Genomic DNA, 13075 nt, shown 5'->3' with positions numbered 1-13075 from the left:
TGATTTCTGTGGTCCGTGTTGTTCAATTAGGAGATTTTCAGAGTCATTGAATAGTCTCCCTTTGATCTCACAATGTCTTTAATTTGGCTGACACCCCCCAGTAACCCAGCTCAGCTCTGACAGGCTCTGTTGGGGTAAGCTTTAAACTGTAATTGAATAACTCTTATGTTCTGAAAACCTTGGGTACATCCCCCTCCACTCTTTCCCTGCTCCTGATGAGGACCAATTCTAGTTGTCAGCTTTTTTAAGGGATATGGTGTAAAAAAGCAGCAAAGTGAGCACCATAATGACAAGCTGCAGTCATCCTCTAGTAGAAGTAGGTGCAGTAGCAATAACCTGCAATAAAGCAGCATGCACTTAGACCTGTCCTAATCTGGGGCCTTGGAGAGATTCCACACATGAGCAGTGTTTTCCGTTTCTTGTTGCTTTTAGGTGGATGGATAAGAGTTTGTGTGTTTTTAAGGTGAACAATTTGTTTCCACTCGGGTAATCACCAGAGCTCTTACATTACATGAAGGATATTCAACCACGAGTTCTGTTCAGGTTTCTTCCTTCCATCTGTGGGAGGAGAAGGCAGGCATAAAGAAGGGAAGTTGTCTCAGCCTCTAACAGCGTTATGAAGGTTCTCAGAAACCCTGGTAGTGTGGAGTGTCTGATGGCTGGAAATTTCTGGGTAGAGTGTAAAATCCATAGTTGCAGTATAGAGGTTGGCATGCACAGATGAAGACTGATGTAGACTCAGAGTCCACACTGATGAAGGGAGATTACTATTCTTTCTATAATATCTTCCCAGTTTGGGTTTCTGTGAGGCATTTTATGGGCCCTGTTCCCCAGTGAGACAATCTGTAAGAGTCATTCCATGTAATGTCCTGTGAAAGCAAAATTACATTTGAGAAGAAGGAATCCACATGTGATAGAATAAGGAGGAAAGATACTGACAGAAAAAGACAGGTTTATATTTTGTATAAGAACAGCAGATTGTATTTAGGAAATAGGAAATGGAATAAAATTATTTAGGACTGAGCTTCCCAAGAGATGCTCTTCTGCAATTGCATGTATGTATGTACTACTTTGTATGAGTATGAATTCTTATGGTGAGATAGTGATGATGTGATGATGATCCTACCTAAGATTTTACATTTTAAATGTGAAAGATTGTGAATAAGGGTTTTCATATTTATGATGTGGATATTTACTTAACTATACATATCAGAGCAAAACTTAGAAAGGTATGGTAGTCTCTTTTTCTCTTGCTTATGTTATAGCTAAAGATATTTCTGATTAGCAGTATTTTTTTGCCTAGAAGGGTGACTTCCTTTTCAGACTTCCCTGTGGTTTTCCTCAGGTAAATATCAGCTAACTGAATTTCTGGTGATAAATTTGTAATGCCATTTGAGCTTGGGACTCAAAGGGACCAAGTTGCAGTCCTTCAGAGCTGTGCTGCTTTATGACTTTCTTCATCTCTGTGTTTCATAACCATCTCAAACTTCAACTTGAGCTGTGTCAGAAAGCAGAGGTCATTATCTGAATCAGGGTGTTCCTAGTTCAAAATAGAAGTATACTGTTTATATCCTAACATGTTTACCATCTGACAGCTTCCTGTGCTCTCCAAGGAATGATTTAAAGATGTTGGTTTAATTCCTATTGCACAGTTATCTGTATCACAGAAGTTACTGTTGCATTTGAGTATCTTAGCAGAAACAAGAAGGATTGACTGCTGCTTATTTCTCAGCCAGCTCTCTTCTCTCAAGGACCTGAATCCCATGTTTGGTAATGTTGATTTAAAGTTTCTGTTGTTTTCAGAGGATATCATGTCAAATTCCAGGATGACTCTTATAACCAAGAACTGAGGCAGTGTTATTTTTTAGTTATTTAGTTTACTTCACAAGCCTTACTGTAAGTGCCTTTCTCTACTTTATGCTTTCAATTCACTTACCTCCTTTTAGATTTGGTCTCTTAGGTACATCACCTGAATGTAAATGGTAATTGGCTTTGCAGTTAGGCTTTGTTTGCTTCTATGCATGAATTCTCTCCAGAAGGTGTTCATCACTGATCCTTTCTTTCTTTATGTCTACTGGAAACTATCACTCCAAGAAGAGAATGAAGAGACATAAATGACCCACTTGCTGTTCTATCAAAAGCACAGGTAGATTTAATTTACACCAGAAACTGTGACTGGAAAGTGAGCCTATTTCTGAGAGCCCTCTGCTTCCTTTATTTCCTTTCTAGCTTCACTTCAGATTTTTGTTTCATTTTTTAAGCTCTGCATAAATTTTCACCATGGGTTTCCTTCCCTGTTATTGCCAGCCAGCCCACTGATCAGGCACCAGGATTTCAGTCTTGCTAAGTTTGTGTATTGTGTTGCAATCAGAAGTCAAATATGTGATAATGAGTGTAATATGCTTCTGAGTGTTGTGATGTTTAGTGGGTAGACATACATTATGAAGACTTTTCTTGTCTACAGTTTGTGATGGAGATGAGTCATTCTTTGGGGAAAGGTTATAGTCATGTTGTAAATCTCATTCTAACAGTGAAAAATAATAAAAAAAAAAGATCCAGCAGTGATAAATAACGACCATCTGGAACCTAAACGATATAATTGTATTATGATTTGTCATCCACATAAGATAAGCTTCTGAGAATGTTTAAGTTGAAGGCGTAGACACAGAGATACCAAATGTGTTAACTGCTTCAAGTACTAAAGTTAAATGAATTTGAACAATATGTTCCATATGAGGTGGAAAGACTCCTAGAACCAAGACAATGGAATTCCTTGCAGCACAGCTGTATGAGAGTAGGTAGGCATTGGGAGAAGCTGTATAGTAGGTTTTACATTGCTTTAAAAAAAAAATAGGGCTCGCTTTAATTATTTGACAGATGAAAATTAATTTACATCAAAAGAAGCCTTCAAATGCCTTTTATGGTTTAACTCTAGTTGATGTATCTCCAAGATTAGCAATGGGTGCAGATGAACTGTGTATGGGTTTGTCAAGCTTTAAGAAATATGTACTGCTGGAAATGAATCTCTTCTATGACTTGAAGAAAAGAAACAGAGATTGCTGAAAAAAGACATGGGAAGAAAACAAGAGAATAAAGACAGCTAAGAAATGGGAAAGCAGTGAAAAAAGCAAAATGCCTTGTGAAATAAGTACTCTGAATCAACATCACATAAATTTCTGCTTCTGCCAGCTGCCCACTCACTTTCTCTTTTAATAGAAGGAGTCATCATGGCTCTGAAGCAAGTAGTGTAGGGAGCTGTGCATCTTCTAAGGAAGTGAGTTTCCTGTCTTAGTGGGATTTAGCTTGCAAGACTGACTTAGTAATGGATTTGATCTCTTTAGGGTGTATATAACATATCAAAATGGTAGAAGCAGTGTTTTATTTTTCCAAGGACACTCCTCCAATACAGAAGTGAAGCTTCAGAAACAGCTTTATTATTTCCTTTTTGAATGCAACAGTAAAAAAATTTAGTTCTTTAAAAACCCTTTTACCGACATTCATTTAGTCTCACAATGCTTCTGTGAGGGAGGCATTAATATAACATATGTTTTGTAGATATGAATCTGGAACACCAGATAAGACAGTGGGTGATTTGTCCCACGCCTGTCAGCAAGGCCTTGGAGTACAGACATGGTTAGAACCCGGACAAACCTGGCACTGAGTCTTGTGCTCATTGCTCGTAGCCAAGCTGTCTCTCAGCTGAGGTATGTCTAGGGACAGGCACACGAGAGTCTTGCCAGACTTGCACAGCTGATTTGTTTTCTGAAAAACTACTTAGGTGACTAAAATCAAAGACATGTTTTACCGACATTTGTTATTTCTCTTCCTTTCTTTTTAGCTGGTCTTGCCAGAGTACTCTATCCACAGTCTTTTCTGCATAATGTTTTTATGTGCTCAGGAGTGGCTCACGCTGGGGTTAAATGTTCCTTTGCTTTTTTATCACTTGTGGAGGTAAGCCCTTCTTTTATATGCTGACTGCTTGTTAGCCTTGCTTGCCAATTCAGCACACATGCAGATTGCATGAACAATGAAGGACAGTGATAGGAGTATGGATGAATATCTTTTGCCCAGAGGCTTATACCTATAAGCAGCTGAAACTTACATTTCCAGCAAAAAAGGAAATTTTTTCATGAAAATTTAGTGGAGATATATATATATATATATATATGTATCTTTATATGTCTCCCCTATCTCTCTGTATATATATGTATTTATATTATATTTATATATTATCTCCCCTATCTCTCTCTCTCCCATATAAATGTTGCTTTCAGTTACTAACTTAGGTAGATATTCCAAAGAGTGTCAGGATGCACACACTGCAACTGAATGAAAACATGGAATTTAAATAGGCTGGAATCTGAATGTGGAACTCGGTGAAGCTCTAAATACTTCACAGATGGGGAGTTGTAAGACAGTTGGTATTTGAAAGAGCTTGGACCTATTCATTCAGCCCTAACAAGGAAACCTTTCCATTGGAGCTGTGAAATAAAGACTGGGCAGATTGACAGATTTTTGCATCTCATCTTCTTTGGCAGCTTTATGACTTTTTTTCAGTATAAAATAAGTTGTTTCTTTCTGTACAATAGGGAATTGATGTTCTGCAAGAGAACTCTCTCTTAGAGACTCTTGGAGTAGGGATTGCAGTAGGTGAAGAACTATTGTCTTCACACTGCACATGTGAAGAAGTGGGGAGTATTTCCACTCTGGATCTCTGATATGTGTTTTTATTCACCAAGGGGCTTTCAAATTGATCACGTAAGACCTGCTGCTGATTTCCAGATAGGCAGTACAGCTGCTACTGCATCTTCCTCTGCATTCTAGTGGAGGATCAGCCTTCTGTTGCCTCTGAAAATGACCAAGAGACATCAGTTTTTGCATTTGTCAGTCTGGAGTCTTCCCTAGTTTTGAATTTTCACAATGTTTGTAAAAGCCCAGATGATTTTTGTCTGTCGGGGTCTCTTTGTGTTACAAAGGTACATATGGTAGCAGAAGAATAATTCTGTAAAGAAGTCAAAACTGTCATCTCAAACAGAAACTAAAAAGTAGTAGCTTTTTTACACTTTTTTTTCTGCAAAACCTTGGTAGTAATGCAGAGTCATGTGATAAATTCAGAAGTTAGAGTGCCAGTATAGTTCTCAGAAAGCTAAATGAAGTGAAGCTTCAAATGCTTTTCTCCCTATTGTTTGGCTGCAATAAGAATAACAATGTTTTATGGTGCTGTTTTACTAAGGGTTAACAACCAAAGTTGACAATAATAGTCATTTTAAAAGTTTCTAGAAACAGATATGTCCAAAAGGAAAATGATCAGACTCTAAATAATGATATAAATCTTTGGAGAGAACTTTTGATTCTCTATTTTTTTCTATGATTCTCCATATGCTTTGCTATAAGTACTCCATAATTTCTGCTGCTTTAACCACAGACAGGTTTGGGTTCATTGTGTAAAGTTCTGCACAAAACTATGGGAAGACACTGTGTAATATCTTCATCCCAGTGAAGATAATTAAGAAAGGTTTCGCCTGTGGTCTCCATAAAAGAATTTGCAATCTTATTAGAGGCTGTAAGTGGATGCAACTAACATTGCAAGGCAGGAAGGCAAAGTTATTTTTAGAACACCTGCTTTCAAAGTTTGCTGCAGGTCACTTGTTTGGCGGTTTTATATCTATCTATCTATTTGTCTATCTATAAGCAGTCAGCAGTCCTCAGTGTTTAGCATGTCAAAGCAATAGAAATAACAATATTTTATCTGATTCATGCTGATCTTAAAGCAGTTCATTAATTTTGTTGAGGACTACTTTTTTTTTTGTTTGCTTTTGCTTTTTACTGCAAAGTAACTGAGACAAAAGCTCCTTTGCCAGCGATGCTGTTTTGTCATGATTTTCTCAAACATTCAGTCGTTGCTGAGAATAATTAGAAATTTCTCTTAGGTAAGAAGAAAAATATTTTCCAAATAAAATTATTTGGATGATAAATTTTTGAGCAGTGCCACATGTAGGAAACCTTAGTCAGCTGGCTCTTACATTACTCCATATCGTTTTCTCTTTCCTTTTCAGAGTTGGAGGAACTTAGCTACCATGTGGTTGAGACTGTCACCTTTCATCATATCTGAAAAAAGTTGTGTGGCTGCAGTTAAAGCCCAGTAATCCTTCCTGTATGCTATGATCACAAGCCACCATATATTATCACTCACAATATGTGAGTTATTAGTAAGCCAGAAATAACTGTATAGGAAGTGGCAATGTTTCAATCTGAAGAATTAATAGAACACAGAAAGTCCGCATTCATTAAGTCTTGGTTCTATAAGAAAGGAGTACTTAGACTGGCATCCTGATTTTAATAATGTCTAGAAATAGAGACTTGGAAAAAAAGAGAAATTCCTCCTGTGTCATGGAAGATGGTAGTCTTCTGAGCTGGTGATCAGGAGGGTGAATATCTGCACATATTTAATACAGAATATTATAGAGTCATTCCAAATGTCTTCTCCTGCTCTTTCAGGTATTTTCGTTGCCCAGCAGATAGTTCAGAGCTAGCCTATGATCCACCTGCAGTCATGAATGCAGATACCTTGAGTTACTGCCAAAAAGAGGCCTGGTGTAAGCTGGCTTTCTATCTCCTTTCCTTCTTCTACTATCTCTACTGGTAAGTCTGGTCATTTCACTAAGAAAATAATAGCTGCTTTTCATTTCACTTGTGAAACTGTATTTAGAAATAACTGGAACCAATTGACCAGTTTCCTTAATCTCATAAAATTTGCTTCTGGTGTTGATTCAGGGAAGCACACCCACTTACTGCTGACACCTCAGTACAGAATATTAAGTGTTTATCTAAGGCCTGAGCCAGGCCCCAGGGCCAACCCAAGGAAACAACTTTTGCTCCTCTGTATAGTGTCTTAGGATGGATGAAATAGGAAATTTTATATTAATGGTGTTATGTCAAATAAAATTATAATGTCCCTATGATTCAAGAGAATCATAAGAAAAATACTGCACCTGCTGGTGTAGTGATACTCAAGATGGTAAATTAATGGGTACGTAGATGCTGGCTGGGAACTTGGGATGCACCATGCCTGTAGTCATTCCTACAGGCTCCTTTCATGACAGGGTAAGCCTGTGCATGGTCCAAACCCAAAATTAAAGTACAATCATGAAGATATGCACTCTAGTTGTGTGTTGTCCCTCCTGCTCCTTTCAGCTGTCAGATATCAGTGCACAGTCACAAATGCCCAGTGCAAAAATATGTGAGGATCATATTTAAGGTAAGGCCTTGGCAGAATCTCTGTGCTTTTAGTCACCCCTATAATCACACCATAAAAACTACTTGACAACAAACTTTAGGACACTTTAAATGGAGGTGTTGTTCTATGATGCCTTTCTTCTACTCCTTCTTCTATAATGTATTTGCATAGAGTTGCCTCTGCCTGTCTTGCGTGTAGTCGTCCCTCTGCAAGGCAGGTTTGTGTGCTGGTGGAAGAAAAGTGTTATTTCTCCTGCTATTGGTCTTTTATCTGCTCCCCATATCTTGAGTCATTGCTGCAGGTTGTTGTTTCTTGATATGCCTTTTAAATACTATTGAGAACAAAGTTTTCTCTTCGCCTATGAGTGTGTATGTGCCTGTGTCTGCATATGAGAGCAAGAAGCTGGCAGGGGCCTAACTCACGTGAAAATGGATATGGCATGACAATCTGAGTAGTAGTTTAGCATCCAGTAGCTTTTTGGGTTTAGGCTGAGCACCTTTGCCTGTCCTCTTCGTGGGACTGAGAGTGAAAAGCATGGCAGTTATGCTAGAGGAGCTCTGTTGGTAGTGTAAGGAGAGATGGCAAGGAATGGCTGGAGAGAAAAGCATTTTTAACTCCACCTTTTTGGGTTGGGGATCAAAGTCAGCTGTGTAGTGTTGTCTAGCATTTCTGCTGGGACTTCACTGTTGTGCAGCTTCCTGTGAGCCCTGCTTCCTTCACTCTAAAATGTGGCCATAATCCAAAATCCACTGCCTGGTGCTAAATAAAGTGGTATAAATTACATACAGTTTTACAGTGCTTTCCTGGGTATTGGCAGAACTAGAGTTGCAGTAAAATGGAGCTGTGGCAATATACTGTGTTTTCTTCGCTTCTCAGAGTTGTATTTAATATGTATGGACTCACTCCAGCTGGTGCATTTTATGTTTCTTCTACTACACAGAGTTTTTTTCCAAAAGAATCAAAACAATGCAGTTTCGTGGAAAACCTTGCCTGCCCTGCTGAGAGTTGCTGAAGTTTTAAAGATCAAACGTGCTAAAGCAAAATGGTTTTGTTTCTTCACTGTTCAAATTGAGACATCAGACTGAGCTTTAAAAAGCTCAAACACAGCTTGTGGTGCAGTAGAATGTTGATAATGAATTTGTTATTTCTTGAGTGCCTTTTGATACCCATCTTGAACGCACCATAATTAAGATGCTTTAGAAAGATAGAAAGAATGCAAAGGAAGACACAGGCCATTACAGTCAGACCTGAGGAACAGACAGCAAAGGGTTGTAAAAATCAAAGTACTCTGTATGCTTCAAAAGGATGCTTTCATGGTGTGTCTTTCTTTTACATTCAGCATGATCTACACTCTGGTGAGCTCTTAACTGAAAGATCATCGTTAAAGACTGAAAACAACAAAGACTGGAAGTGCAAGGACAAGTGAACCAAGTGATGCATGATTAAAAAAGCAACAAGGAAAAATTTGAACCCAAGCAGTTAATAGAGTACATGAAAGAGAGACCCAGCAAGAAGAAGCAGATGACCATGGGAGAATGGCTGAGTTAATTGTTTTTGTCTCCTGTTTCTGAGTATATTGCAGTAAATGACTTTCAAAATCCAAGCAAACAAAAAAATGCAACAAGGACCAAGTTACACAGCTATTCACCTGTCCAGGAATAATGCTGCTTGCTTTAGTGGATTCATTATAAACTATAGTCCCTACTGTCTTCCAGGGAGCAAAGTTTCTTTTCTTAAGGACTCTTCTGGACTGAGGAAGCAGAGGACAAGATAATCTTACACAGAAAGAAGACCTATACAACACATTCTGAAAATGAGCACTGAGTGGACTTCAGATAAGATATATGACTGTCCTGAAGGGACATTCACATGATACTAAGCAAACAGGGATGTCAAATCTCATGGAACTCTTTCAGTGGTTTTGTTTGGGTTTTTTTTCCACCAAAATAACAATGACAAAAGAATTTGCAGTTGCAATATTCTGTTTTCTGATTATATGCTATTCCTGCAGGTGAACACCCAGTATGTTTCTGTACTTCATTTGTGATATGCCAGTAACATACAGTGATATGTATAAATACATTGGGTTTGACCTAAACGTGCCAAGCACTTATCAGAATAGTGTTCCTCTGACTGGAAAAAAAAAATCCAAGGTATAAGCTGCATATATTAAGGAGGGTTGTAACATAGGTATTATATTCATCACAATGCTGGAGAACAAATACTGGACCAGCTAATCATGGCCTGTAATTCTGTTTTGCAGCTTATTTCTGCTGTAAAATTTAAGCCAGAACAAATACACAAAATGTTTTTGTCTTTCATGACATTCGTATTGAAAGTTGTTCATGTTTTTATAATTTAAAAGTTTTTAAATTTTATCATACAAGTCTCATTTAAATTCACATATATAGGCTGTATGTCTTTATATATATATACATATATATATATACAAATACACATCTACATAAATAATCACAATCTATTTACATTTTAGATTAATCCATCAAGATCAAAGGCATTGAGTGTCCAGAACTGCTGCTAAATGTATTTCAGCACTGAACCTAGTGAACCTGGGGTCATTCCCTCAAAGTCACTGGTGCTCTGGGTAGTAGGCAAGCCTGTAAGTTCAAGACTAACACCAGTGCATGCACAGGCAGTGCTTGGATCTTGCATTGGGATTGAGCTAACAGTTGGGTATGTTGCTAACAGAGATGTGGCAGAGAACAGTGCAGAGAGGCCCATCTGTACCCCAGCTTGTTTACAGCTGGTCTCATTAGCACTAGCTCACTGTTGACCCAGCCAAATTTTGTCTGGCTACTGTGAGCCAGTAGACTGTTCCTGTATCCAAACTCTCAGATCTTTTTCATCTGGGTACAGGACTTCAGCAGGAGAGATGGAGTCTCACGTTCAGCACTGCCTCTGTGCTAACATACCCTGTTTCAGAGCATGGTGCAGAAGCCATGGCTGCGTGAGTCATCCCGTGTCTGGCAGGTTCCGGACTGAGCTGGAGTTACTGTATGTATGCAGTGCCAAGACTCTTTCTGCTTTGATCTGGCTACATTAACAAAATTAAATCCTGTTAGCTTGCAGAGCACAGTGTCTGCATGCAAACTGTCTGCTCCTGGGCCGTGCCAACTCTGGAATCACACCTGGACGTTGCTTGGAAGAGTGCTAGCTGGTCTGAGCAAACAGTATACCAGATTCATTCTAACAGTATTTAGATGGTGAAGTTGTCCCAGGGGCTGACATTCTTTAATTCACAAGTACAGACATAGCCAGTAGGTCTTTCTGGATGTAGTTTAGCTTCATACAAGTATGTTCCCAGTTCTGTAAGCATACAACAAGGCTGACAAATCAGATTACTTGGAAAGCTAATTTGGGCTCTTATAGTTCATAAGTTTGGATTGCACACACTACAGAGGTGACTAAACTGCTCTTGAAATCACACTGGCCCTGCAAGCAATACAGATGTGTTTGCTTGGAGTGAGCTTGAGCTAAGAAACTTCACTGGATCATTACGGAGCTAACTCATAAAGCTCTGCTGCTGGGGTATAATTAATGCACAACTCATAAAAAATTGATGATTGTAACTGAAGTTCTTCTCTACGACCTAACTAATGCATCTAGTTCTACAGAAGTATAGGAACTAGATTCACAAGAACAAATTACAGTGAATAACTTCTAGATATCTTGCTACCTCATAAAACTCTCAACTGAGCAGGTGACTGAATCTTTCCATGCCTCTTCTAGGATGTATAGGAGATGGAAAGAAATTAATTCAGGTTTCCTATATTTCAGATACATGCTTTAAAGTCAGTTTCATTAAAAGGCTTGCAATTTTTTTGTGTGTTTGGATGGGTGAAAGATTGATCACATCTTGCCTGAAAACACACAATTTTCAAATCCTGAGATTTAGGCATGAGCTGGACTGCTAGCAGGTCAGTTGTTTGCCTACGGGGCTGGATATAGAAGCTCTGTGAGTTTGTGTAACTGGCATTGTCATGTAATTCTTGACTTTGCACAGGAAGCATTTGCATATGTGCATCTTCTGAATGAACCTTCAGGTGACTTCAAGGACATAATGCTTGAATGGACTTGCTAGGTCATTTCAAACAGGTTCTCTATTTCAGGCAACTTCATCAATATACTTATCAAACTCCACTTGAAAGCAGAACACTTCGTATGATCCTACTACGGCTTTAAGCAAATGTTTCCAGGATCTCAGTGCTCTGGTACTAGAAAATTTTTCTGTATTTCCAGAGTAAATTTATTCTTAGATAATTTATTCCACTTGCTTTGGAACCAACATTAGCCTAAATACACCTTCTCTCATGCTGCTTAAGACTTCAATGTACAGAGAAAGGAGTCCTTTTCAGCCTCTGTTCTGTTAAGAGTGAGCTGTCTCACGTCCTCCTGTAGAAAAGCTCTCCATTCCCCATATCTTCTTTAAAGGATTTCTCTGTTGTCTTTCCAGTCGAAATAATCTTTCTTAAGAGTGGATGATCACAACTGTCCAGAGTATTCTGGAGAATATCTTACTTTGACTAATCCTTACTATGAATGGACAATGAAAGCTAACGTTCCCAGTTCTTTCTAATAATCCTTATTAAAAAAAGTAATCACACTGCTCTCAATAGCATTTTATTTCTCTTCAAGATAAATCTTAGTTTAAAGTCTATGGAAAAATTGTTTAATATTAGGATATTTTCCCTTTCATTGTATTTAGTGAAACTTCTCCTGAGCAGAAATAATTTATGAAACTGGCCAAAGCATTAATTGAAGGAAGTTTCAATGCAAAACAGGTATTGCCAAGTCAAGACCTTCAAAGGTGTCTGCCAGTATCTAGAAGCTGCTAGTGCTCTGGACCTCACAGACAGCAGGGTAAGATATAGCCCTCAGCATGTTCCTTGCTCTGTGTTGTTACCCAGGGGTTGCAGTATCTTGCTGGGAACTCATATATAGTGAACGTTCTTAAGACCAGATTTGTCATTTTCTCTGTTAGACTTGTCAGCCATGTTATAAAAGAAGCACAAATAGAGGAAAGAAGAATGAAGGATAAAAGAAGCACAAATATAGGAAGGAAGAATGAAGGATAAAAGACAACTGTTGCTCTCTTAGTCCCTCACCATGTATGTGACTGATTACAAGCTAAGTCTACTTCACCCAGAGGATGGTTGGGCAGTAGAACAGACTCCCCAGGGAAGTGGTCACAGCACCAAGCCTGACAGAGCTCACGAAGCACTTGGACAACACTCTCAGGCACATGGTGTGATTGTTGGGGCTGTCCTGTGCAGGGCCAGGAGCTGGACTTCGATGATCCTTGTGAGTTCCTTCCAACTCAGGATATTCTATGATTCTACTTTAACCAAAGCAAGGGAAGTAAACTGCATAGTTGTTGCTGAAGAACAGAAAAAAATGAAGTGATCTTTGGTCACAAGGAAGTCTCTTCCCCTTGTCACACTTCTAAGGGAGAAATAATGCATGCTGCCCCTTTTTGTCTCCAGTTCCATCTTTTGGTTGGTGAAGGCTACAGATTTTCTCCCCAAGCCTGCTTCCTTCCTGTCTCTTTTCCTGAAAGGGTTAATGTCATTACTTAGGCACAGCAGTCCTCTTCTCTTCTCTTACATGCTCTGGTGATACAGATAGATCCCAGAAAAGACATAAGAAAACACGTCATCTCCCTTTGCTCCTTCAAGCAAGTGTGCAGTGAGCACATGCTTAAGTAAGTATTTATTTTCCTCATTTGTACCATCTGTGAAGTGAGAAAGGTGAACCTAGCTTGTGAAATCTTTCCATATATGTAGTACTCTTTTTTTTTTCCCCTGTAACTGTTGAATC

General features: G+C 38.7%; 1 protein-coding gene across 1 annotated transcript in view; it reads left to right on the top strand.

The window, feature by feature from the left end:
• The window catches only part of CNIH3 (cornichon family AMPA receptor auxiliary protein 3), a 49536-nt gene extending 37046 nt beyond the window's left edge, over positions 1-12490 (top strand). The window contains exons 4-6 of the mRNA XM_017812960.1: positions 3839-3951; positions 6499-6642; positions 8577-12490. Coding sequence (XP_017668449.1) covers positions 3839-3951; positions 6499-6642; positions 8577-8604 — 285 coding nt within the window. The 3' untranslated portion in view covers positions 8605-12490. The remainder of the gene's footprint in view (positions 1-3838; positions 3952-6498; positions 6643-8576) is intronic.
• Positions 12491-13075: the final 585 nt, after the last annotated feature.

This window comes from Lepidothrix coronata, unplaced genomic scaffold (genome assembly GCF_001604755.1).
Source record: "Lepidothrix coronata isolate B3197 unplaced genomic scaffold, Lepidothrix_coronata-1.0 Scaffold38, whole genome shotgun sequence".
Classification (NCBI taxonomy): domain Eukaryota; kingdom Metazoa; phylum Chordata; class Aves; order Passeriformes; family Pipridae; genus Lepidothrix; species Lepidothrix coronata.
The sequence above is the reverse complement of the archived record's forward strand: the minus strand, read 5'-3'. Positions and strand labels throughout refer to the sequence as shown.